This window comes from Lissotriton vulgaris, chromosome 1_1, assembly GCF_964263255.1.
Source record: "Lissotriton vulgaris chromosome 1_1, aLisVul1.2, whole genome shotgun sequence".
Classification (NCBI taxonomy): Eukaryota; Metazoa; Chordata; class Amphibia; order Caudata; family Salamandridae; genus Lissotriton; species Lissotriton vulgaris.
Genome location: NC_141685.1, coordinates 1,662,248,399 through 1,662,268,122, shown reverse-complemented (window position 1 = coordinate 1,662,268,122; position 19,724 = coordinate 1,662,248,399). Strand labels below are relative to the sequence as shown.

Here is a 19,724-nt window from a genome sequence, read left to right as displayed (position 1 = left end):
ATAGTAATCTGTGATGCACATTTTAGCAGATGAAGGGTTCTCCGTAATGCTGCTTTTAGCAGATGTAGGCATTTTAACTTCAGGAGAGGATGATGGTCTTCAGTAATTGCCTTTTTAACACAGTGTGATTCACAGGATGCTAAGCTGCTCCGAGACTCAAACCGGATCGCCAAACTCGAGAGTTGGCATCTCTGGCCGGGACGTCACTGGACTGGTGTCTGCACCATATATATTTTACAATGGCGGTAATCAAACTACTGTTTCAGGCAGTGGAACAAGTGTTTCGGACACACCCAGGGCCAATTTCAGGGTGACCTGAGAGACGTCTACTGCTGTGTTAAGAGTTCAGGGGAGGTACAGGGATATGTATACCTATGGAGTTAATCACGTTATGGTAAAAGTCAGTTCTGCTGGGCGATAGGCAGACTTACTTATGTGTTAAAATATTGCCTTCTCAACCTTACACAGAGAAAGGCATGGCAGTTCCACGCAACAACCCTCTCACGCCCAGAATTAGGACAGGCACTGTAATTGTCACCATGCGGTCAAGGATACTGGATGGAGCTGTACATCACAACAGACTTCGTCTGCTCCATTCGGTGTTCATCAGCCCCCACTCCCTCTCAAGTCTCACTCCAGCAATTGTTAGAGGCTTGTTAAAGGGTAATTGCTCTCACTGACACCTTCGAGCTTCTATGCAAGTCAGAAGCCTTGATATCGTATGCAGTCCTAAGACCCAGAGGCTCAAAGGAGGAGACATCAGAAATTGTAGAGCACAAAAAGAGTACAGCTTTAGCAAAAGGCCCCTTCGCTCTCACCACAAAAAGGCCTTCTTCAACAGTGGTCACGCCCATTCGTTCGCTAGCCTAGATGAAAATTGCAACTTTTGACCGAGGATGGCGGAGAATTATTTGTTAGCTGTGCAACACATAGTAGTGAGTTTTTTTTAACCAGATAGCGAGATCAGAGAGGCCAGCAAAAAAAAAAAAAGAACATTCTCACTAATGCTCTGGTTAGATGGATCATGTAACCCTAGGACCAATTAAAGCACATAGAGAGCATGACGTGTCTTGTTAGGTTATTTTGTACATGGTGGCTGGAAGCATGACTATTTTAATAAACCGCTTCTGTAATATATATCATATTGGCTTTGGATTACACAGAAAGAGACAGCAACAAACCCTGGTCTCTCCTGCCGCCATTTAATTTGGGTGTTTTTTTCTTTCTTCTATCTATCGTGATGTGAAGGGTTAACTGCTGTTATATTCCATTACAACTGCTGTTACATTCAATTACAACTGCTGTAACAATCAAGTATTGTTTTCTCCATTAAAGTGAAAATAGATATACAGTGGTAAATTTACAAACGCACTATAACACATCCTTGATCTCCCGGGCGCATGCATGATACTACATACAGTTATAATGCAGCACCACAGATAAATTACTCTGTTACTGTAACCATGCAATGATGATATGAATTCATATTGCATTGTGTTTATTTAAATATTGCACATGTATCTAGATAGGTGCCATGGATCAAATTAACTGGGACATTTTAACCTATGCTGTTCCTTAAAAAGCTTTCACACACTGCGTGAGTGATCACTCAATAAAAGTGCTGAATATTTCGGTGTACCTGGGACCATTCCTTCTGGCTAATCTACATTTGTGGAAAATTACAAAATGTATATGTGAATAAAGGTTTGCTCGCTAAAACACAGCCTTTCATAAGTCTCTGCTGTTTAGGCAGGTAATTGTTCATCAACTACATTATGCTTCATAACATTGTAAGCATCAGGCACTCTAGCCAAAGCAATCTGGTGCCTAAAGATAACAAGCATTTGCAATGCAATAGGCCTCGCCTTTGCGAGAGTTTGAGCTATTGGCATTGTAAATGACAATGCCTTTTATTTATGTGTTTTGAAAACCTGCAAGCGGTGCGTAAACACACACTTTGTACTTATAGTCGTTGCTTACGAGAAGCAAGGCTGGTAGTAACTGCGCCTCTTTTACTGCCAGCCTGGCTTCTCGTAAGCAAGGACTATTAGTACAAAGTGCGTGTTTACGGACCGCTTACAGGTTTTCAAAACACATAAATGAAAGGCATCGTCATTTACAATGACAATAGCTCAAACTCTCACAAAGGCGAGACCTATTGTATTGCAAATGCTTGTTTTTTTATCATAGGAGACTACAGACATTACACGTGGCCTGTAATCAGGAAATTGAAGACGGGCTAATGGGATTGCAGTCTCCATTGTATTACTAATCAATATACGTTTCATTTGTGTTTCCCCACATCACCTGATAAAAACACCAGCCATTAGCAAACCAAATAAGTCAATGTTTTTCAACATATGAAGTGAGACCCGGTATTAACAAATGTCTATGTTAATGGCAAGTCTTGTAATTAGTGAAGCAAATTTGATTGCATTCAGCTTGCAGTAGATTTAAACGTGGATGGGATCTCTCAGAGGGAGTCCCATTGGCTGCTAAAATGTCAAGGAAGGTGAACCATCATCTTGTGCTGCATTCAATTTTCTCTCATAACGAACTCCATTTATACCACACAAAGCCACCAGGTAAACCTAAACATAACTTAGTTGAAAGAAATGGCAGCAAGCTAGCAGAAGAAGGGTTGGAGCAAAGTACCTGCACCTGTCGTAGTCAGTGACTTCTGAGTAATGTGATGGTGCTTGAGAAACCTAGGAACACAACCCTATAAGTTCCTTTCAAGGGCAAAAGTCCTAAACAAAACAACATCCACTTTGGAATCAGCACCCATCAACAAAGTACTTCTTGTTAATTACAAATAATGTCCTTTGAAACAATAAGAAACATCCGTATCAAATGAACAGGACCGAGCTGGGTAAACGTATATTTTCAATTCTTTATTTTGTTTTCACTGTAGACAAATATCCAATTCACAATGGATTTTCTTTTTCTCTTTTCTAGCCAACGCGTTTCGTCTCTTTTACTGAGACTTCTTCAGGGCTAAAAAAACATATGAAAAAATATTTTATTAAAGACACTCATATACAATTACATAGTATTTACAAGACAAAATGACAAACATCTATATACAAAAGATTTACATTAAAAAGGCGAAGAAACTATCCAAGTTAGATACAATTATAAGGTGGGCTTTTTACTGCTTGTTTTTTGATCAAAGATGGGGAGAAACTTCAGACGTCCAGCTTTAGGACATGGAAAATTTTCTGCACAAAATTACCATGTCATTTCATATATTTACCCCAAATCATTGGTTCCTCTTTACACAAATTCAAATTTTGTACCAGTCATTTGAACTGGTCTATTGATCACAAAAATGAGTTCATACATACATCTTATCCTTTAGATCTTTTGAAAAATATCTATGAACATCAAAGACAAGAATACATTTAATTATAAAAACCCATCATGTCCAGTTATAGATAAATCACTTGCTAAAAGCATACCTCAAACACCTGTCTTTATGGTAAGTGGTATGGGCTGGCAAATTCTTAGTATTCACGAAAAACTTGTAGGATCTAGAAGGTACATATTAGTTGTATTTTAAACAATCCGCTCATAAGGTGTTTTGCAATAAAGAGATCAACACTAACAGTCCATCAACTGGCCATATAACAAGAAAAAACAGTCTTCAATGAAACTGCAATTTTTATATCACCAACTCCATAAGTGCCACTTATTCTAATCTTATCAGAAAACTGCTTATAAAATGTTTTGAGATTATAAAAATCAAAAGGATAAAAGTCCATTAACTAGCCCATAGCTTAAAAGCAAAGTGTACTATTAGACTGCAAGGCTGTGTCAATAATACCATGATTAACAATTGGATATATGGTTGTCAGTAACTATAGGTAACTTCCATTACAATTGATCAACCACAATATCCTGGAAAAAACAATTTCAATATAAATAGAAAAAGTGCTGCAAAAATGAATTCCAATTTTATGTTATTAAAGAACAAAGCTAACATAAATATTTGACAATGTCATGAAACAACCAGTAATGCTATTAAATTATTTCATTTAAAATTACTAACACAGTCATTTACAGATGTATATTAAGATAGAAAAGGTACCTGTCATATCCTATAGTTATTCAGGAATGACTGTCAAAGAGAGAGAAAAAACTATCATAATCAATATATTAAAAAAATATATATAACTTGTATTATATAAACTAATTATGTGAATAGAATTGTTCAAAATTATAAGTGCTAAGGCTAAAATTGTCCAAGAGAAGTGAGACCGCGATGGTACACCAACCATCAAGTTTTTGTCAAGTATCAATTATATGGTTGAAAACCAGAGATTATAGAGTGGCTTCAAACCATTTAGTCACTAAATAGAAGGTTTGTTTAAGAACCAAAGATGCTGTAAATCATATAAACCAAAAATGTGCTATTTGTAACAAAGGTTATAAATATAAACCTCAGTGGTAAGCATCTGCATGTAATTGGTTTTTTAATCATTAATACAGGGTTTTTGTAAAAGAATACCACTGAATAAGTGCAAACGGGCATCCAATAAGAGCTTAGTCGAATGTCTCATAGGGACGTTATTAGTAATCAGCCGATCTAGAGCAATCCAACCTTGTCGGACATCTTGAAATGTCTCTTTGCTTGTCATCACGTTCCGTAAAAGAAACATAAATGCCGAAAAGCGTATCTAAAATGCCATTAACCGTAGAGGATAGCTAGTGCAAGAATTGAAAAGAATAAAAAGCTATCAACTAAAATTACGCGACGCATCTAGTGGCTTACCTCGGAAACAGCATGGTGACCTGCTAGAAGAACAGCGTGGATTCAAAGTAGCGAACAAAAAAGTTAAAAAGGAGCTGGTATATATACACGGAGATAATTGGATAATCGCTATCACTTGTGAAATGCAAATCCACAAAACTTTGAGAAAAACGGCAGTAATCATTGAAGTGAATAAGGAACGAAAATGGCGGCCATCTTGCAATATCGGTAAATATCGCCTGAATAGCCATCTCCCTTAAATGTTATGAGCGCAAAAATTATATAAAAGAGAAAAGTATATAGAAAGATGCACTCCACTTGATGAATAATTACGGAACCAGAATAGATGATTCTAAATGGGAATCGCAATTACCAAAAGCTCTCAAAAAAAGATCTAAGTGCATCACGTAATTTGGAAAAAGGATGATAAAATAAGTGGAAGCGGAAAATAAGCAGTATAAAGATATTTATATCGAAAAAAGGTTATACAGAAAACGGAGTAAAACGTGTGGAGAGCAAAGGATAGACCTTCGATGTACAAGACAAGCCCTACCAATTCGATGGTCTCGAGAGAACTAATACGGTGGCCATCTTGGAGCGTATAAAATGCAAGGCATGTCATCTAATATATTATATAATCCGTCCCGAGAAAGATGAAATCGGGGACCCAAATGATTATAAGAAAGTAGTACTAATCAAAAATTTATTAAAAAAATTTGTATTAGAATAATGTGTAAAAACGAATAAAAAGGAGTCAATAGTCTATAAGCTCCTAAATAGAAAATATATCCAAAGTAAATGTTTAAATAACATAAAATGTAGAAATGTTTGCTGGAAAAGCACTGAAAATAAAAAGTTTCTCTCCAGAAAAACAGTCATCCCTGCTACCAAGGGACCACGGCAAAAAAACACATTATACATAAACAACATATATATAAAAAAACCAAAGAATATTCACTAACCAAATGATTATAGCACAGAGAAATTTATATGAAACATGCATTTTTACAGCAACATCAGAATATCATAAGACTTGACGAAATTCATTATTCTGATTTAGCACAAATGAAAACTGCATAAATCATTACACTTATACTGTAACATCAGAATGTCATAAGAAATGATGGAATTCATTATTCTGATTTATCCCATGCTGAACAGATCTCAAACGGCAAATCCATGTGGATTCTAATTGCCTCAAATCATGTTCTCTATTGCCACCTCTTGGGTTGGTCCGTAGATGGTCAATCGCATGAAATTTGACTAGCCTCTCATTAGGATGTACAGTGCAGATGTGATTAGCCATTGGATATTTTAGATCACCATTTTTAATTGCTCTTAAATGTTCCTGTATACGTATTTTCAGACAACGAATACTGCTTCCAACATAGGTCTTATTGCATGAACATTGTATTAAATATATGGTGAAAGTGGTGTTGCAATTGATGAATTCTTTGATCTCGTATTTTTTAGAGCCATTGTATGAGAACTCACTGATTTTGTTTACACCAAATTTGCAAATACAGCACCCTCCACAGACGAAGAAGCCTTTAGGTTTCTCAGGAAACCAAAGTTTTTTGTTGGGGGTCGATCTGACATAGCTATGACATAGTTTGTCTTTCAGGGTTTGTCCTCTTTTGTATACCACCCTTGGAAAGAAGAGCTGAATAGTTATCAACTGTATTTAAAAGAGAAAAAACAAAGAAAGATACGCAGAGATGATGGAGATTACAAAAAAGGCCGCATCTTTACGTTTTCTCGTAAATATGACGATGTGATCAGTAAAGCACCAGAGAAAACTGATAAAAGCAACACCAGTGTCTCCTCTAGTAATACCTCTCTATCTTCCATACAAAGTGATCCTGGTGAGGGTACTAGTACTATGGCCACAAACAGTACCTCGTCTGATTTTTTAAGAGAGGTACAAAGATTCCGCCTGGGCAATCGGAAGAGAAAACCAAATCAAGAACAAGGCGGGGTGGCACAAAATACAAGGGCAGGCACAAGAGCAAGGGAGCAGAACATAACCCAAAAGAAATAGCTAGATTGGATATTCAGTCTGAAACTGAGCCAATTGATAATTCTGGTGCAAATGATATTAGTGTTGTGAATTTATCAACTAGAGTGTTAACTGACAATGAACGTGATGTTTTGTGCAAGGGATTGAATTTCTGTCCAACGGAGAAATGTAATTTTGATGATATTCATGTTGATCTTTTCAAATTCACAAGAAAGCTAAAAATAAAAAAACATTTTGCTGAACATCCTCCTTTGCCTCCTGTGTCAAAATCTTCTACCATAGATGTGCCTAGTATTAATGATATTCACCATTCTCATATGCTAGCGACCCTCTATGATGAGGAAGAAATCGGAAATGTCTTTGAATTTTCCAACCTATTAGGTTTCTATGAGGATTGTAGCACTGACAGCGGCTTACGCCCTGCATCCAAATTCATACCGCCACAATCGAGGGACTCTGTTATTGATGAGTTTTTTAACAGAGTCAGTTTGGACTTGTATAAATTGGAGGATGACCATCTCAGAACACATAAATGTAGACATCACAACAATATGTCTAAAAGTGATTGGACTTTACTTATGGCCCTTAAGAACGATGAGAATCTAGTAATAAGAGAGGCTGATAAGGGAGGCAGTATTGTTCTAATGAACAAAAGTGACTATCTAGACGAGATAAATAGACAATTGTCTGACCTGAATTGTTATGGCAAGCTTGATCAAAATCCAACATCCAAAATAGAAACTTTGATCAATGCCAAACTTTATGAATGGCATGAATCTTGCTTGCTATCTGACCATGAATACCGGTATTTACAAGCTCACCAATCCTGATTCCCTTGTCTATACATCTTACCGAAAATACACAAAGGTGGAATTTTCCCTCCCGGTAGACCTATCATTTCCGGTAATGGTGGACCGACAGAGCACCTCTCAGAATTTGTTGATACCTTTATAAAACCATTTGTACAAAATCTTCCATCATACTTGCGAGACAGTGGTGATCTACTTTGCAAATTAGAAGACTTTGCTTGGCAGGATTCTCAGCTACTTTTTGTCACCATGGACGTGGAAAGTTTGTACACGTGTATTGAGTTAAAACAAGGAATACGTGCACTGAAGTACTTTCTATTCAAACGTGACTGTAACAGAATGGAACACACATTTATGCTATTGGAAATGGCAGAATTGATCCTCATGAACAATGCCTTTCTCAGTAATGATGAATGGTATATCCAGAAGAGGGGCACTGCGATGGGTTCAAGATTTGCTCCATCGTATGCTAACCTCTTTATGGGGCTTTTTGAGGTAGAGCATGTCTGGGGCCCACGAGCAAGAAATTGGTGTGATCAGATGATATTCTATGCTCGGTACATAGACGATATCATTTTGATTTGGAATGGCCCAGTTGAGGATCTAATGACCTATTTTGATTATTTGAATGACAATGCTTTCAATGTCAAATTGACAATTAAATACTCGGCCAGTGAAATTGATTTTCTTGATCTAAAACTATATGTCCATGAAGGGAAAATCCATAGTGATGTGTTCAAGAAATCCACAGCATGCAATAGTGTATTGCATGCCACCAGTGCACATCCCCAATCTACCATCAAGGCAATTCCCTATGGTGAAATGGTACGTGCAAGACGGAATTGCAGCAGAGACTGATTTTCTCCGGAACATATCACAGATTAAACAAAACTTCAAGAGAAGGGGTTATGACACCAATTGTCTAAACAAAGCAGAGTTGCGGGCTCGCACTCTGGATAGAACTAATACTCTGAGCTCTTCCAAATTGAAGAAAACTAAGCAAAAACAACTATCTTATGTACCTTTCATCACTAAGTATAATTCTTACAGCAGCCATGTATTTAATATACTACGAAAAAATTGGCACCTTCTGAAATCAGAGAGCATCCCCAAAGATGTAGTGTCTGACAGACCAAGGGTGGTATACAAAAGAGGACAAACCCTGAAAGACAAACTATGTCCTAGCTATGTCAGATCGACCCCCAACAAAAAACTTTGGTTTCCTGAGAAACCTAAAGGCTTCTTCGTCTGTGAAGGGTGCTGTATTTGCAAATTTGGTGTAAACAAAATCAGTGAGTTCTCATACAATGGCTCTAAAAAATACGAGATCAAAGAATTCATCAATTGCAACACCACTTTCACCATATATTTAATACAATGTTCATGCAATAAGACCTATGTTGGAAGCAGTATTCGTTGTCTGAAAATACGTATACAGGAACATTTAAGAGCAATTAAAAATGGTGATTTAAAATATCCAATGGCTAATCACATCTGCACTGTACATCCTAATGAGAGGCTAGTCAAATTTCATGCGATTGACCATCTACGGACCAACCCAAGAGGTGGCAATAGAGAACATGATTTGAGGCAATTAGAATCCACATGGATTTGCCGTTTGAGATCTGTTCAAAATGGGATAAATCAGAATAATGAATTCCATCATTTCTTATGACATTCTGATGTTACAGTATAAATGTAATGATTTATGCAGTTTTCATTTGTGCTAAATCAGAATAATGAATTTCGTCAAGTCTTATGATATTCTGATGTTGCTGTAAAAATGCATGTTTCATATAAATTTCTCTGTGCTATAATCATTTGGTTAGTGAATATTCTTTGGTTTTTTGATATATATGTTGTTTATGTATAATGTGTTTTTTTGCCGTGGTCCCTTGGTAGCAGGGATGACTGTTTTTCTGGAGAGAAACTTTTTATTTTCAGTGCTTTTCCAGCAAACATTTCTACATTTTATGTTATTTAAACATTTACTTTGGATATATTTTCTATTTAGGAACTTCTAGACTATTGACTCCTTTTTATTCGTTTTTACACATTATTCTAATACAATTTTTTAAAATAAATTTTTGATTAGTACTACTTTCTTATAATCATTTGGGTCCCCGATTTCATCTTTCTCGGGACGGATTATATAATATATTAGATGACATGCCTTGCATTTTATACGCTCCAAGATGGCCGCCGTATTAGTTCTCTCGAGACCATCGAATTGGTAGGGCTTGTCTTGTACATCGAAGGTCTATCCTTTGCTCTCCACACGTTTTACTCCGTTTTCTGTATAACCTTTTTCCGATATAAATATCTTTATACTGCTTATTTTCCGCTTCCACTTATTTTATCATCCTTTTTCCAAATTACGTGATGCACTTAGATCTTTTTTTGAGAGCTTTTGGTAATTGCGATTCCCATTTATAATCATCTATTCTGGTTCCGTAATTATTCATCAAGTGGAGTGCATCTTTCTATATACTTTTCTCTTTTATATAATTTTTGCGCTCATAACATTTAAGGGAGATGGCTATTCAGGCGATATTTACCGATATTGCAAGATGGCCGCCATTTTCGTTCCTTATTCACTTCAATGATTACTGCTGTTTTTCTCAAAGTTTTGCGGATTTGCATTTCACAAGTGATAGCGATTATCCAATTATCTCCGTGTATATATACCAGCTCCTTTTTAACTTTTTTGTTCGCTACTTTGAATCCACGCTGTTCTTCTAGCAGGTCACCATGCCGTTTCCGAGGTAAGCCACTAGATGCGTCGCGTAATTTTAGTTGATAGCTTTTTATTCTTTTCAATTCTTGCACTAGCTATCCTCTACGGTTAATGGCATTTTAGATACGCTTTTCGGCATTTATGTTTCTTTTACGGAACGTGATGACAAGCAAAGAGACATTTCAAGATGTCCGACAAGGTTGGATTGCTCTAGATCGGCTGATTACTAATAACGTCCCTATGAGACATTCGACTAAGCTCTTATTGGATGCCCGTTTGCACTTATTCAGTGGTATTCTTTTACAAAAACCCTGTATTAATGATTAAAAAACCAATTACATGCAGATGCTTACCACTAAGGTTTATATTTATAACCTTTGTTACAAATAGCACATTTTTGGTTTATATGATTTACAACATCTTTGGTTCTTAAACAAACCTTCTATTTAGTGACTAAATGGTTTGAAACCACTCTATAATCTCTGGTTTTCAACCATATAATTGATACTTGACAAAAACTTGATGGTTGGTGTACCATCGCGGTCTCACTTCTCTTGGACAATTTTAGCCTTAGCACTTATAATTTTGAACAATTCTATTCACATAATTAGTTTATATAATACAAGTTATATATATATTTTTAAATATATTGATTATGATAGTTTTTCTCTCTCTTTGACAGTCATTCCTGAATACCTATAGGATATGACAGGTACCTTTTCTATCTTAATATACATCTCTAAATGACTGTGTTAGTAATTTTAAATGAAATAATTTAATAGCATTACTGGTTGTTTCAAGACATTGTCAAATATTTATGTTAGCTTTGTTCTTTAATAACATAAAATTGGAATTCATTTTGGCAGCACTTTTTCTATTTATATTGAAATTGTTTTTTCCAGGATATTGTGGTTGATCAATTGTAATGGAAGTTACCTATAGTTACGGACAACCATATATCCAATTGTCAATCATGGTATTATTGACACAGCCTTGCAGTCTAATAGTTCACTTTGCTTTTAAGCTATGGGCTAGTTGATGGACTTTTATCCTTTTGATTTTTATAATCTCAAAAACATTTTATTAGCAGTTTTCTGATAAGATTAGAATAAGTGGCACTTATGGAGTTGGTGATATAAAAATTGCAGTTTCATTGAAGACTGTTTTTTCTTGTTATATGGCCAGTTGATGGACTGTTAGTGTTGATCTCTTTATTGCAAAACATCTTATGAGCGGATTGTTTAAAATACAACTAATATGTACCTTCTAGATCCTACAAGTTTTTCGTGAATACTAAGAATTCGCCAGCCCATACCACTTACCATAAAGACAGGTGTTTGAGGTATGATTTTAGCAAGTGATTTATCTATAACTGGACATGATGGGTTTTTTTAATCAAATGTATTCTTGTCTTTGATGTTCATAGATATTTTTCAAAAGATCTAAAGGATAAGATGTATGTATGAACTCATTTTTGTGATCAATAGACCAGTTCAAATGATTGGTACAAAATTTGAATTTGTGTAAAGAGGAACCAATGATTTGGGGTAAATATGTGAAATGACATGGTAATTTTGGGCAGAAAATTTTCCATGTCCTAAAGCTGGACGTCTGAAGTTTCTCCCCATCTTTGATCAAAAAACAAGCAGTAAAAAGCCCACCTTATAATTGTATCTAACTTGGATAGTTTCTTCGCCTTTTTAATGTAAATCTTTTGTATATAGATGTTTGTCATTTTGTCTTGTAAATACAATGTAATTGTATATGAGTGTCTTTTATAAAATATTTTTTCATATGTTTTTTTAGCCCTGAAGAAGTCTCAGTAAAAGAGACGAAACGCGTTGGCTAGAAAAGAGAAAACGAAAATCCATTGTGAATTGGATATTTGTCTACAGTGAAAACAAAATAAAGGATTGAAAATATACGTTTACCCAGCTCGGTCCTGTTCATTTGATACAGATCTTTCTTATTATTTCAAAGGACATTATTTGTAATTAACAAGAAGTACTTTGTTGATGGGTGCTGATTCCAAAGTGGATGTTGAAAGAAATGGACTCTGTTAATGGAGGACTGACTGGATCTTTCCCAGAGAGGGTTGGTAGACTCCATTCTCATGAGCACAAGCAGCACATTCTGTTCCTTCACTAGGCTCCCAGCTGCCACCAACAGCCAGTCCCCATATCGCATAGAGGGGGTGGGGGCGGAGTGCACGTTGAATGAACCCCAGACAGATAGATGCTGGTGTTCTGCAGGTAAAAATATACATGGTGCACCTCCAGTAGACACCAAGATGCTGATTGCGTTGCTAGATAACAGAGTCTCACAATTAAAATGTAGGATGGAATAGGTGTGCACACATTAAAATGGCTTGCTCCCTAGAAAACAATTGACCAAGAGGACCTGTAAAGGAGTCATTCCAAATTGACAAATGAGCGGGCGGCACAAGCATCACCACCCTTGAACATTATGGAGCAAGGGTCTCCAACCTTTTCTGTAGTTATTTATGTCCAATGGAACTTCTCAAGAGCTGCTTTTATTATTAGTGTTGTAAAAGGGATCACGTAAGACAAGATTACATAAGTGGCCAATATGTGCAAGATTACTAGCAGTGATCACCTCAGTGCATCAGGAATGCTGCCAGCAGAAATTAAACAAAAGGCTTTATCAATATGGGATGCCTCTACATAGGTAATTAACATCCATAGCTACAATGCCTCTGGCACAGAGGTAAAAACATTTGCAAAACATCTCTGAAATGCCACATGATTTATCACTCAAATATCATCTTTAAATATATTTGGGAAATTCATCTATTTTCTAAAAATATCAGCTTATGAGTTCTGAAAATAAACACATTTTCCTACTTAATATACAACCTCAATGTTGGTATATGTATATCATTCAACCAAGCAAAAGCTTCTAATATAGTAGGCAGGGCTGCACACAGGGGAGCTACTTACAGGTAGCTGGAGAGTTACTAGTAGCTCACGAGCTACTCGTTGGAAAAGCCTGTTATAGAACAAACAAAGTGTCAGGGAGAATTTTTGGGGCCAAATTGTGAGATAATGGAAACTGTAAATTAGTTGCAAAACCCAACTGCAGTCCCATGTAGCCTGGCTGTAGCGGGCCCAGTATCTATAGTTAAGCTGTGGCAGAATAACCACAACCAGCGCATCAGGTGCACAATACCACATCTAACACCGCCCTGATCGCAGTCACCGATGACATCCGAGCGCTGCTCGACAACGGAGAAACAGCGGCCCTCATCCTCCTAGACCTCTCCGCGGCCTTCGACACTGTCTGCCATCGTACCCTAGTACAACGCCTCAGCAACGTCGGAGTCCAGGAGAAGCCACTGGAGTGGATCATCTCCTTCCTCGCCGGGAGGACACAGAGAGTCCGCCTCCCCCCGTTCAGATCTGAAGCCACCAAAGTCATCTGCGGCGTCCCTCAGGGCTCCTCGCTCAGCCCAACCCTCTTCAACATCTACATGAGCCCACTCGCAGACATCGCACGCCAGCACAACCTCAACATCATCTCCTACGCCGACGACACCCAGCTGATCCTCTCCCTTACCAACGACCCCGCCACCGCCAGAGCCAACCTTCAAGAAGGGATGAAAGAGGTAGCCGAATGGATGAAGAACAGCCGCCTGAAACTGAACTCGGACATGACGGAAGTCCTCATTCTGGGATCCTCACCCTCCGCCTGGGACGACTCCTGGTGGCCCCCCGCCTTAGGCAGCGCACCCAAACCAAAAGACCACGCACGAAACCTGGGCTGCATCCTGGACTCCTCCCTCTCCATGACCAGACAAGTCAACGCCGTCTCCTCGTCGCGCTTCAACATCCTGCGCATGCTACGCAAGATCTTCCGGTGGATCCCCACCGAGACCAGGAAGACGGTCACCCAGGCCCTCGTCACCAGCCGTCTGGACTACGGCAACACCCTCTACGCCGGAACCACTGCCAAACTCCAGAAGAGACTCCAGCGGATCCAGAACGCCTCAGCACGACTCATACTGGACATCCCCTGTCGCAGCCACATCTCCGGACACCTGAGAGATCTGCACTGGCTCCCAGTCAACAAAAGAATCACCTTCCGTCTCCTCACCCACGCACACAAAGCCCTACACAGCCAAGGCCCAGGATACCTCAACAGCCGCCTCAACTTCTACGCTCCCAAACGCCAGCTTCGCTCGACAAGCCACGCCCTCGCCACCGTCCCCCGCATCCGTAGAACCACCACAGGGGGACGGTCCTTCTCCTACCTCGCCGCCAAGACTTGGAACTCCCTCCCCACCCACCTTCGCCTGACCCTGGACCACCTTGCCTTCAGGAAGCAACTCAAGACCTGGCTGTTCGAGCAGTAACAGACCCCCACCCCTCCCCCCCCCTCCACCCCCCAGCGCCTTGAGACCCTCTGGGTAAGTATTGTGCTATATAAATTCGATGATTGATTGATTGATAACTAGATCTCGCATGGCACCGATTCATCTTTGGGGGAGACCACTCAGGACTACCATGACTACACATTGTGCTGATCCTCATTGTGCATCCTTTACTTCTGTTTACATTCGTCCCCACCCGATGCTTTCCCATTGCTTCTCTGTCTCTGTATCTCTAACTGGCAATCTTAGTTCTGTGTGTCTCTGCGCCAGTGTTCTTCCCTCCCTACATAACCTCTCTGTGTTTCTCCCTCTGTTACAATAGTCCCTGCCCACCCTGGTCATGTCTCTACATCATACTTTTGCCCACTATGTTATTTGCAAAGCACAAAGCTATCACCCCATGCCATCATGTAAAATGAAGCATCCCCTCCTTTTTTCTCATAAGTGACAATGTGAAATGCTAAACTTGCCCGGTACTGCAGGAAGCACCTGCTTCCAAAAATAAGTTTCTTGCACAAACTGTAAATAAGTCCTATATAAATAACTATAACGTTTCCTGGTTGATCCACAAATATCTATAAGATCCGCTTAAATAATGGATCACACTGCATACGGTCTCAGAGCTGCTCAATAAATGTAGGCATTACAGAATCGGTCAACAAACTCTGGTTGAAATAGGCTAAATAACGACTGTGTTGGCTGAACAGCATGATGTAGAGTCCCGAAGAAAGGAAAATAAATGGTCTGTGTATCTTAAATGCTTCAACAAAAAGGGGAGGTTTATCTGGTTGGGGAATTAAGTTAGTTCTAGTTTAATGCCACTAAAATACGACAGCTTCATTCTAGCACTGGCATAGAGCTAGACTTGTAACAAAATGACCTCTTTGGAGAAAGCCATTTCTTCGTGTAGGAAGGATTTGGCAAATGTTGCACTGGAACAACCTCCCTGGCACAAGAAAGAATCTCTGGTGCAATTAAAGGCTGACGTGTGTCCAAACTTTAGTATATTTTTAATTACGATGCCCTTGATGGACTAATGCAAGTAGAAAAAGCTTCTAAACTAAGAGTATGTACCAAAATGGAACAAAAAGCATTATCCCATGTGCTACCGTCTCACAATGACAGTGAACGGGTTGCTACATTGCATTCATATACAACTCATTGATTCATGCAGAAGGATACGGTCTAAGTGTCAAGTTAAAAATTATAGAGTAATAAAGTATAAAAATTGTTATTCCCCATTAATGTGTAAAATCATTTGTAATATTTCTTGAAATGTTCAGATGAATATTAATGGGAGTGATACATAATTGACCCACACCAGCGGGAACCAAGGCATCTACAAAATATATAATGAGTTTACACTACACCAATAAACAATATTATTCTGACTCTGTAGACAGTTTAGTCAACGCAGATATTCATATAACGTTTTCCAAGATTATGTCATCATTCCAATAAAATTGTACGTAATTTTAGTTGGATTTGATTCTCCTTGAGAGCTTTTTGTACTAAATACCTTTGTCACAACAAGACCACTGGCATCTTCTTTAGTAGTTACTTGGGGCTATCCATCAGTTTACCAAATAAGGGATTTTTGCACAGGCTCCCATAATTACTTTTCTTCTCACCTTTGAAATCCGTCATGAGGGAAATCATTTAAAGTGTTTTTTTTTGCATTTTTAATAAGGTGGTACATGAAGGTATATGGGAAATGGGACATACAGGAAAAGAAGAAAGGAATAGGATGACACAGTATAGCAATCTATTTGCACATACCAAACCAGTCGGCTGTATGGAACACTATTAAATATTTTGCTACTTTAGTTACATATCAAGATCTAGTTGAATAAAGCCAAGATGGAGTAGAGTGAGAGTAATAGTATACAATACAAATGTGGCTAAACCAACGGCAATCATTTTGACGCATCATAATCAAATGCTCTTACTGGTGTTAATAGTGAACCTTAGAAAGCTAGTGGATGGGAGGCAGGAAAGGATGAGTAGATGCCAGTCAACAACAGAGTAAATTGAAGGATACCATCAAAGCCTAAAGAACAGATTGTGCAGGTAATAAAACAGTTCGCAGCGACACCCCGGAGTGTAATTCACCTAGGATGCGTAAAAGGGGTTTTAATAAAAGTGGTCAGATTATTACGGTCAATATGTCTTGGTGTGACATGGAGCTGTTTGAGGTTTTACTGTTGTTGGGAGTCTTTCAGAAAAGGATCTAACCGAGTTTGAGGATGGCATTGACTCTGAATAATGTTGCAGCTGCGGAGGTTCCCTATCCAAGCATTTATGCCAAATTTGTTTAACGTCAGTTGAAACCAATATGTTTAGCATACATTATTGCACCAATAAAAAACATGCAATATGTTTACATAATAAATATGCCATGAACTTAGTCTGAAATTGAGTCCAGTATTACTGTACCCCGTGATCAATTTTACTTCACAAACTACACCACACTTCAACTTCACATATGACTGACAATGGATATAGTATAGAAAAGACAAGCAAGGGCTGCTTCCTATGACATTTCATAATGTCATACACACTCTGTTCAAATAACAGGACTAATAGCATGAATAGCACTTACCCAGAAGAGCATATTGAAGAAGAAGAGCAGGAACTTCACAGTACGACTGACGAAGGAGAAGTCTTCCCCTGGGAGGGTGGCGGCTGACCTGGGGGCCATTGTAGCTGAACAGGAATAGATGTTTTCGGATAGCAGTGGTGGTGGCTGTCAAATTAGGTGCCCATCAACTAAAAAAAACTATCAACCCACTTGGAACCTTAAAACCTAAGTATGTGCAGCGCTACTAGTTAGATCCTTAACAAAAACACACACACAGTGCCTAGTTAAAAGCAAAGCAGGTAGAGGATACAGAATGTGCTCAAGAAAATCTTTTTGAAAGTCTGCTGTGGTCAGTACTTTATTTGTAAAGGAATTAAGAGCCAAGCTCCACATTTCTGCTCATAACTCCGCGGCCAGAGCTACTGAATATTGAGGGTGGCGAATACCAAGGCTCCATAGTTTTGATTCCACCTCATGCATCTCTAATCCACCACCAGAAACTCTGCCTCGTTATCTCACTCTTTCAGGTTCTTTATCATCACTGCTTTGTCCCTTTGTCATTGTCCGTATTTCTCTTTCTCCTCCCTTCCCCTTGCATGTGTTTCCTCTCTCTTGCTCTGGGTCAAAGTCTGAAAACAAAAAATGAGTACTGGTCCCCAAAAATAAGTGCCATCGGGCCACCACCTGCAGCCACCAGTTAAAATTAGACACTGGCTGTGGAACTTGTGACCAGTGGTGGCGCCCTTTCAGATGGGTGTTGCAGGCCTCAAGTGCTCACCGACCAATGCAGGTGAATTTGTGCAGCTTAGATGCTCAGACCTTCTCAGTACAGGACAGGTGAGAAGAAACAAAGCTACAGACCCTGCATGCTACTGGCAGGTCAGATTGTCAGATTGTGGTGTGTAGGTGTGTGCAAAGGATCTATTCAATGGGGTGCAGTGCAGCGCATATTAAAGCGCTGCACTGCAGTGGTTGTTCCAGCTGTAGGACTTTACGTCTCAGAGGCATCCACTTCGCAATAGAGTGGCCCCTTACCTAGCTGAAAGATCCACAACTCTACACACAAGAAGCACTTTACCCCACTAAACCTCCACTTTCTCTATGTAGCATCGCACTTATCAGTAAACGCATTAACAGCTTCCTCCCTCAGTACACACCGACAGCAGCTTACCTCGCTTGAGAAAAAAAAACACCACACACGGAGACGCATTCGTCCTTCCTCTTATCTAATTAATATATGTAACAAATATATAAATTAGCTTGGCCCACCTCTGTAATCTATGGGCCTCCCCCTTCACCTAGAAGCACACACTCACTCTCCCAGATACACCCCCTCCACTCATGGAATTAGGAAGCACCGTTTCTTTCACTGACAGCGGACTCCAACGAACAGCGCAGATGTCCCTTCGGTTCTTGTGCCCAAATGACACCAAAGAACCACGCTGCCGGGCTCACGCAGGAAATGCCTGTATAGCGCCTCCCTCTCCGTGTCTAGGCACCTCTGTCGCTGTACTAAGCCAGCAACCTCGCTGGACTGGTAGTACACGCGTTCTTCCTTCTCTGCGCGGATTGCCTCCCAACGCTCAGGGGGTCACTGGCGGGGCTCAAGACCTCAACAGCTGATAGAGTTTGTCAATCTGCACTGGCGGTCGGTCTTTGGCCGCCCTTGCCCCGCCCACCTATTTTTGGCGACCGCTCCCCCCTGTCATTCCTCAGGTGTTCAAGAGCCGCCTCATTATCTACATAGGCCGCGCCCCTATCACGCCCTGGTCCCGCCTCTTCCACTCCAATTGGCTGTGCCCTGTCATTCATCGTTTCCCTGCGCCCCGACCCCCTTTTTTCGCTTTCAGTTCTACAGGTCTGTGCGGCACGTCTTGTATGCTTTTAACATTTTATGGCCCGCCTCGTTACCCTCTATTGGTAGTTCACTCCACAGCGTCTGTCTGAGATGGCAGTTCTTAAAAGGGCTACGACGAGGTAGCGCTATATGGGCTCCACTCTGACATTAGAACTGGGGCATAAAGCTCCCCGAGAAGCACACTTAAAGGATGGCGAACCATTCTCTGCACCTACCCACTGCAATCCCGAGATGTCAGCCTCCATGATGACAACAAGCGACAACCGTCATCACCAGTGATTGCTCTTTTAACTGAAAGTCAGACAAGAAACAATCACAGGAATGCCAAGGACACCAGAGCAATTGGAGCTGATCCGGTGACTGCCCCTGGGTGCATTTCTGCATGCTAATGCAACGCTGAAAAGGCGACCATATTATTACTTTACATTGTGTTTTCTGCATTTTAAATATTCCTGCTTTTTAAATATGTTGGTGATTTCCATGTGTGAGAAGAACATTCTAAGTGATCGGATGTCCTCCCTGACTGACCATGTGTACTTTAATCTTAACATTACCAACTGTATCACATACTAGGCT

The 19,724-nt window shown here is 39.5% G+C and overlaps 1 protein-coding gene across 1 annotated transcript in view; it reads right to left on the bottom strand.

Moving 5' to 3' along the window:
• Positions 1-18,967, bottom strand: part of TSPAN33 (tetraspanin 33) — a 125,406-nt gene extending 106,439 nt beyond the window's left edge. The window contains exon 1 of the mRNA XM_086918891.1: positions 17,312-18,967. Within this exon, the coding sequence (XP_086775017.1) occupies positions 17,312-17,410 (99 nt within the window). The 5' untranslated portion in view covers positions 17,411-18,967. The remainder of the gene's footprint in view (positions 1-17,311) is intronic.
• Between the last annotated feature and the right edge of the window lie 757 nt (positions 18,968-19,724).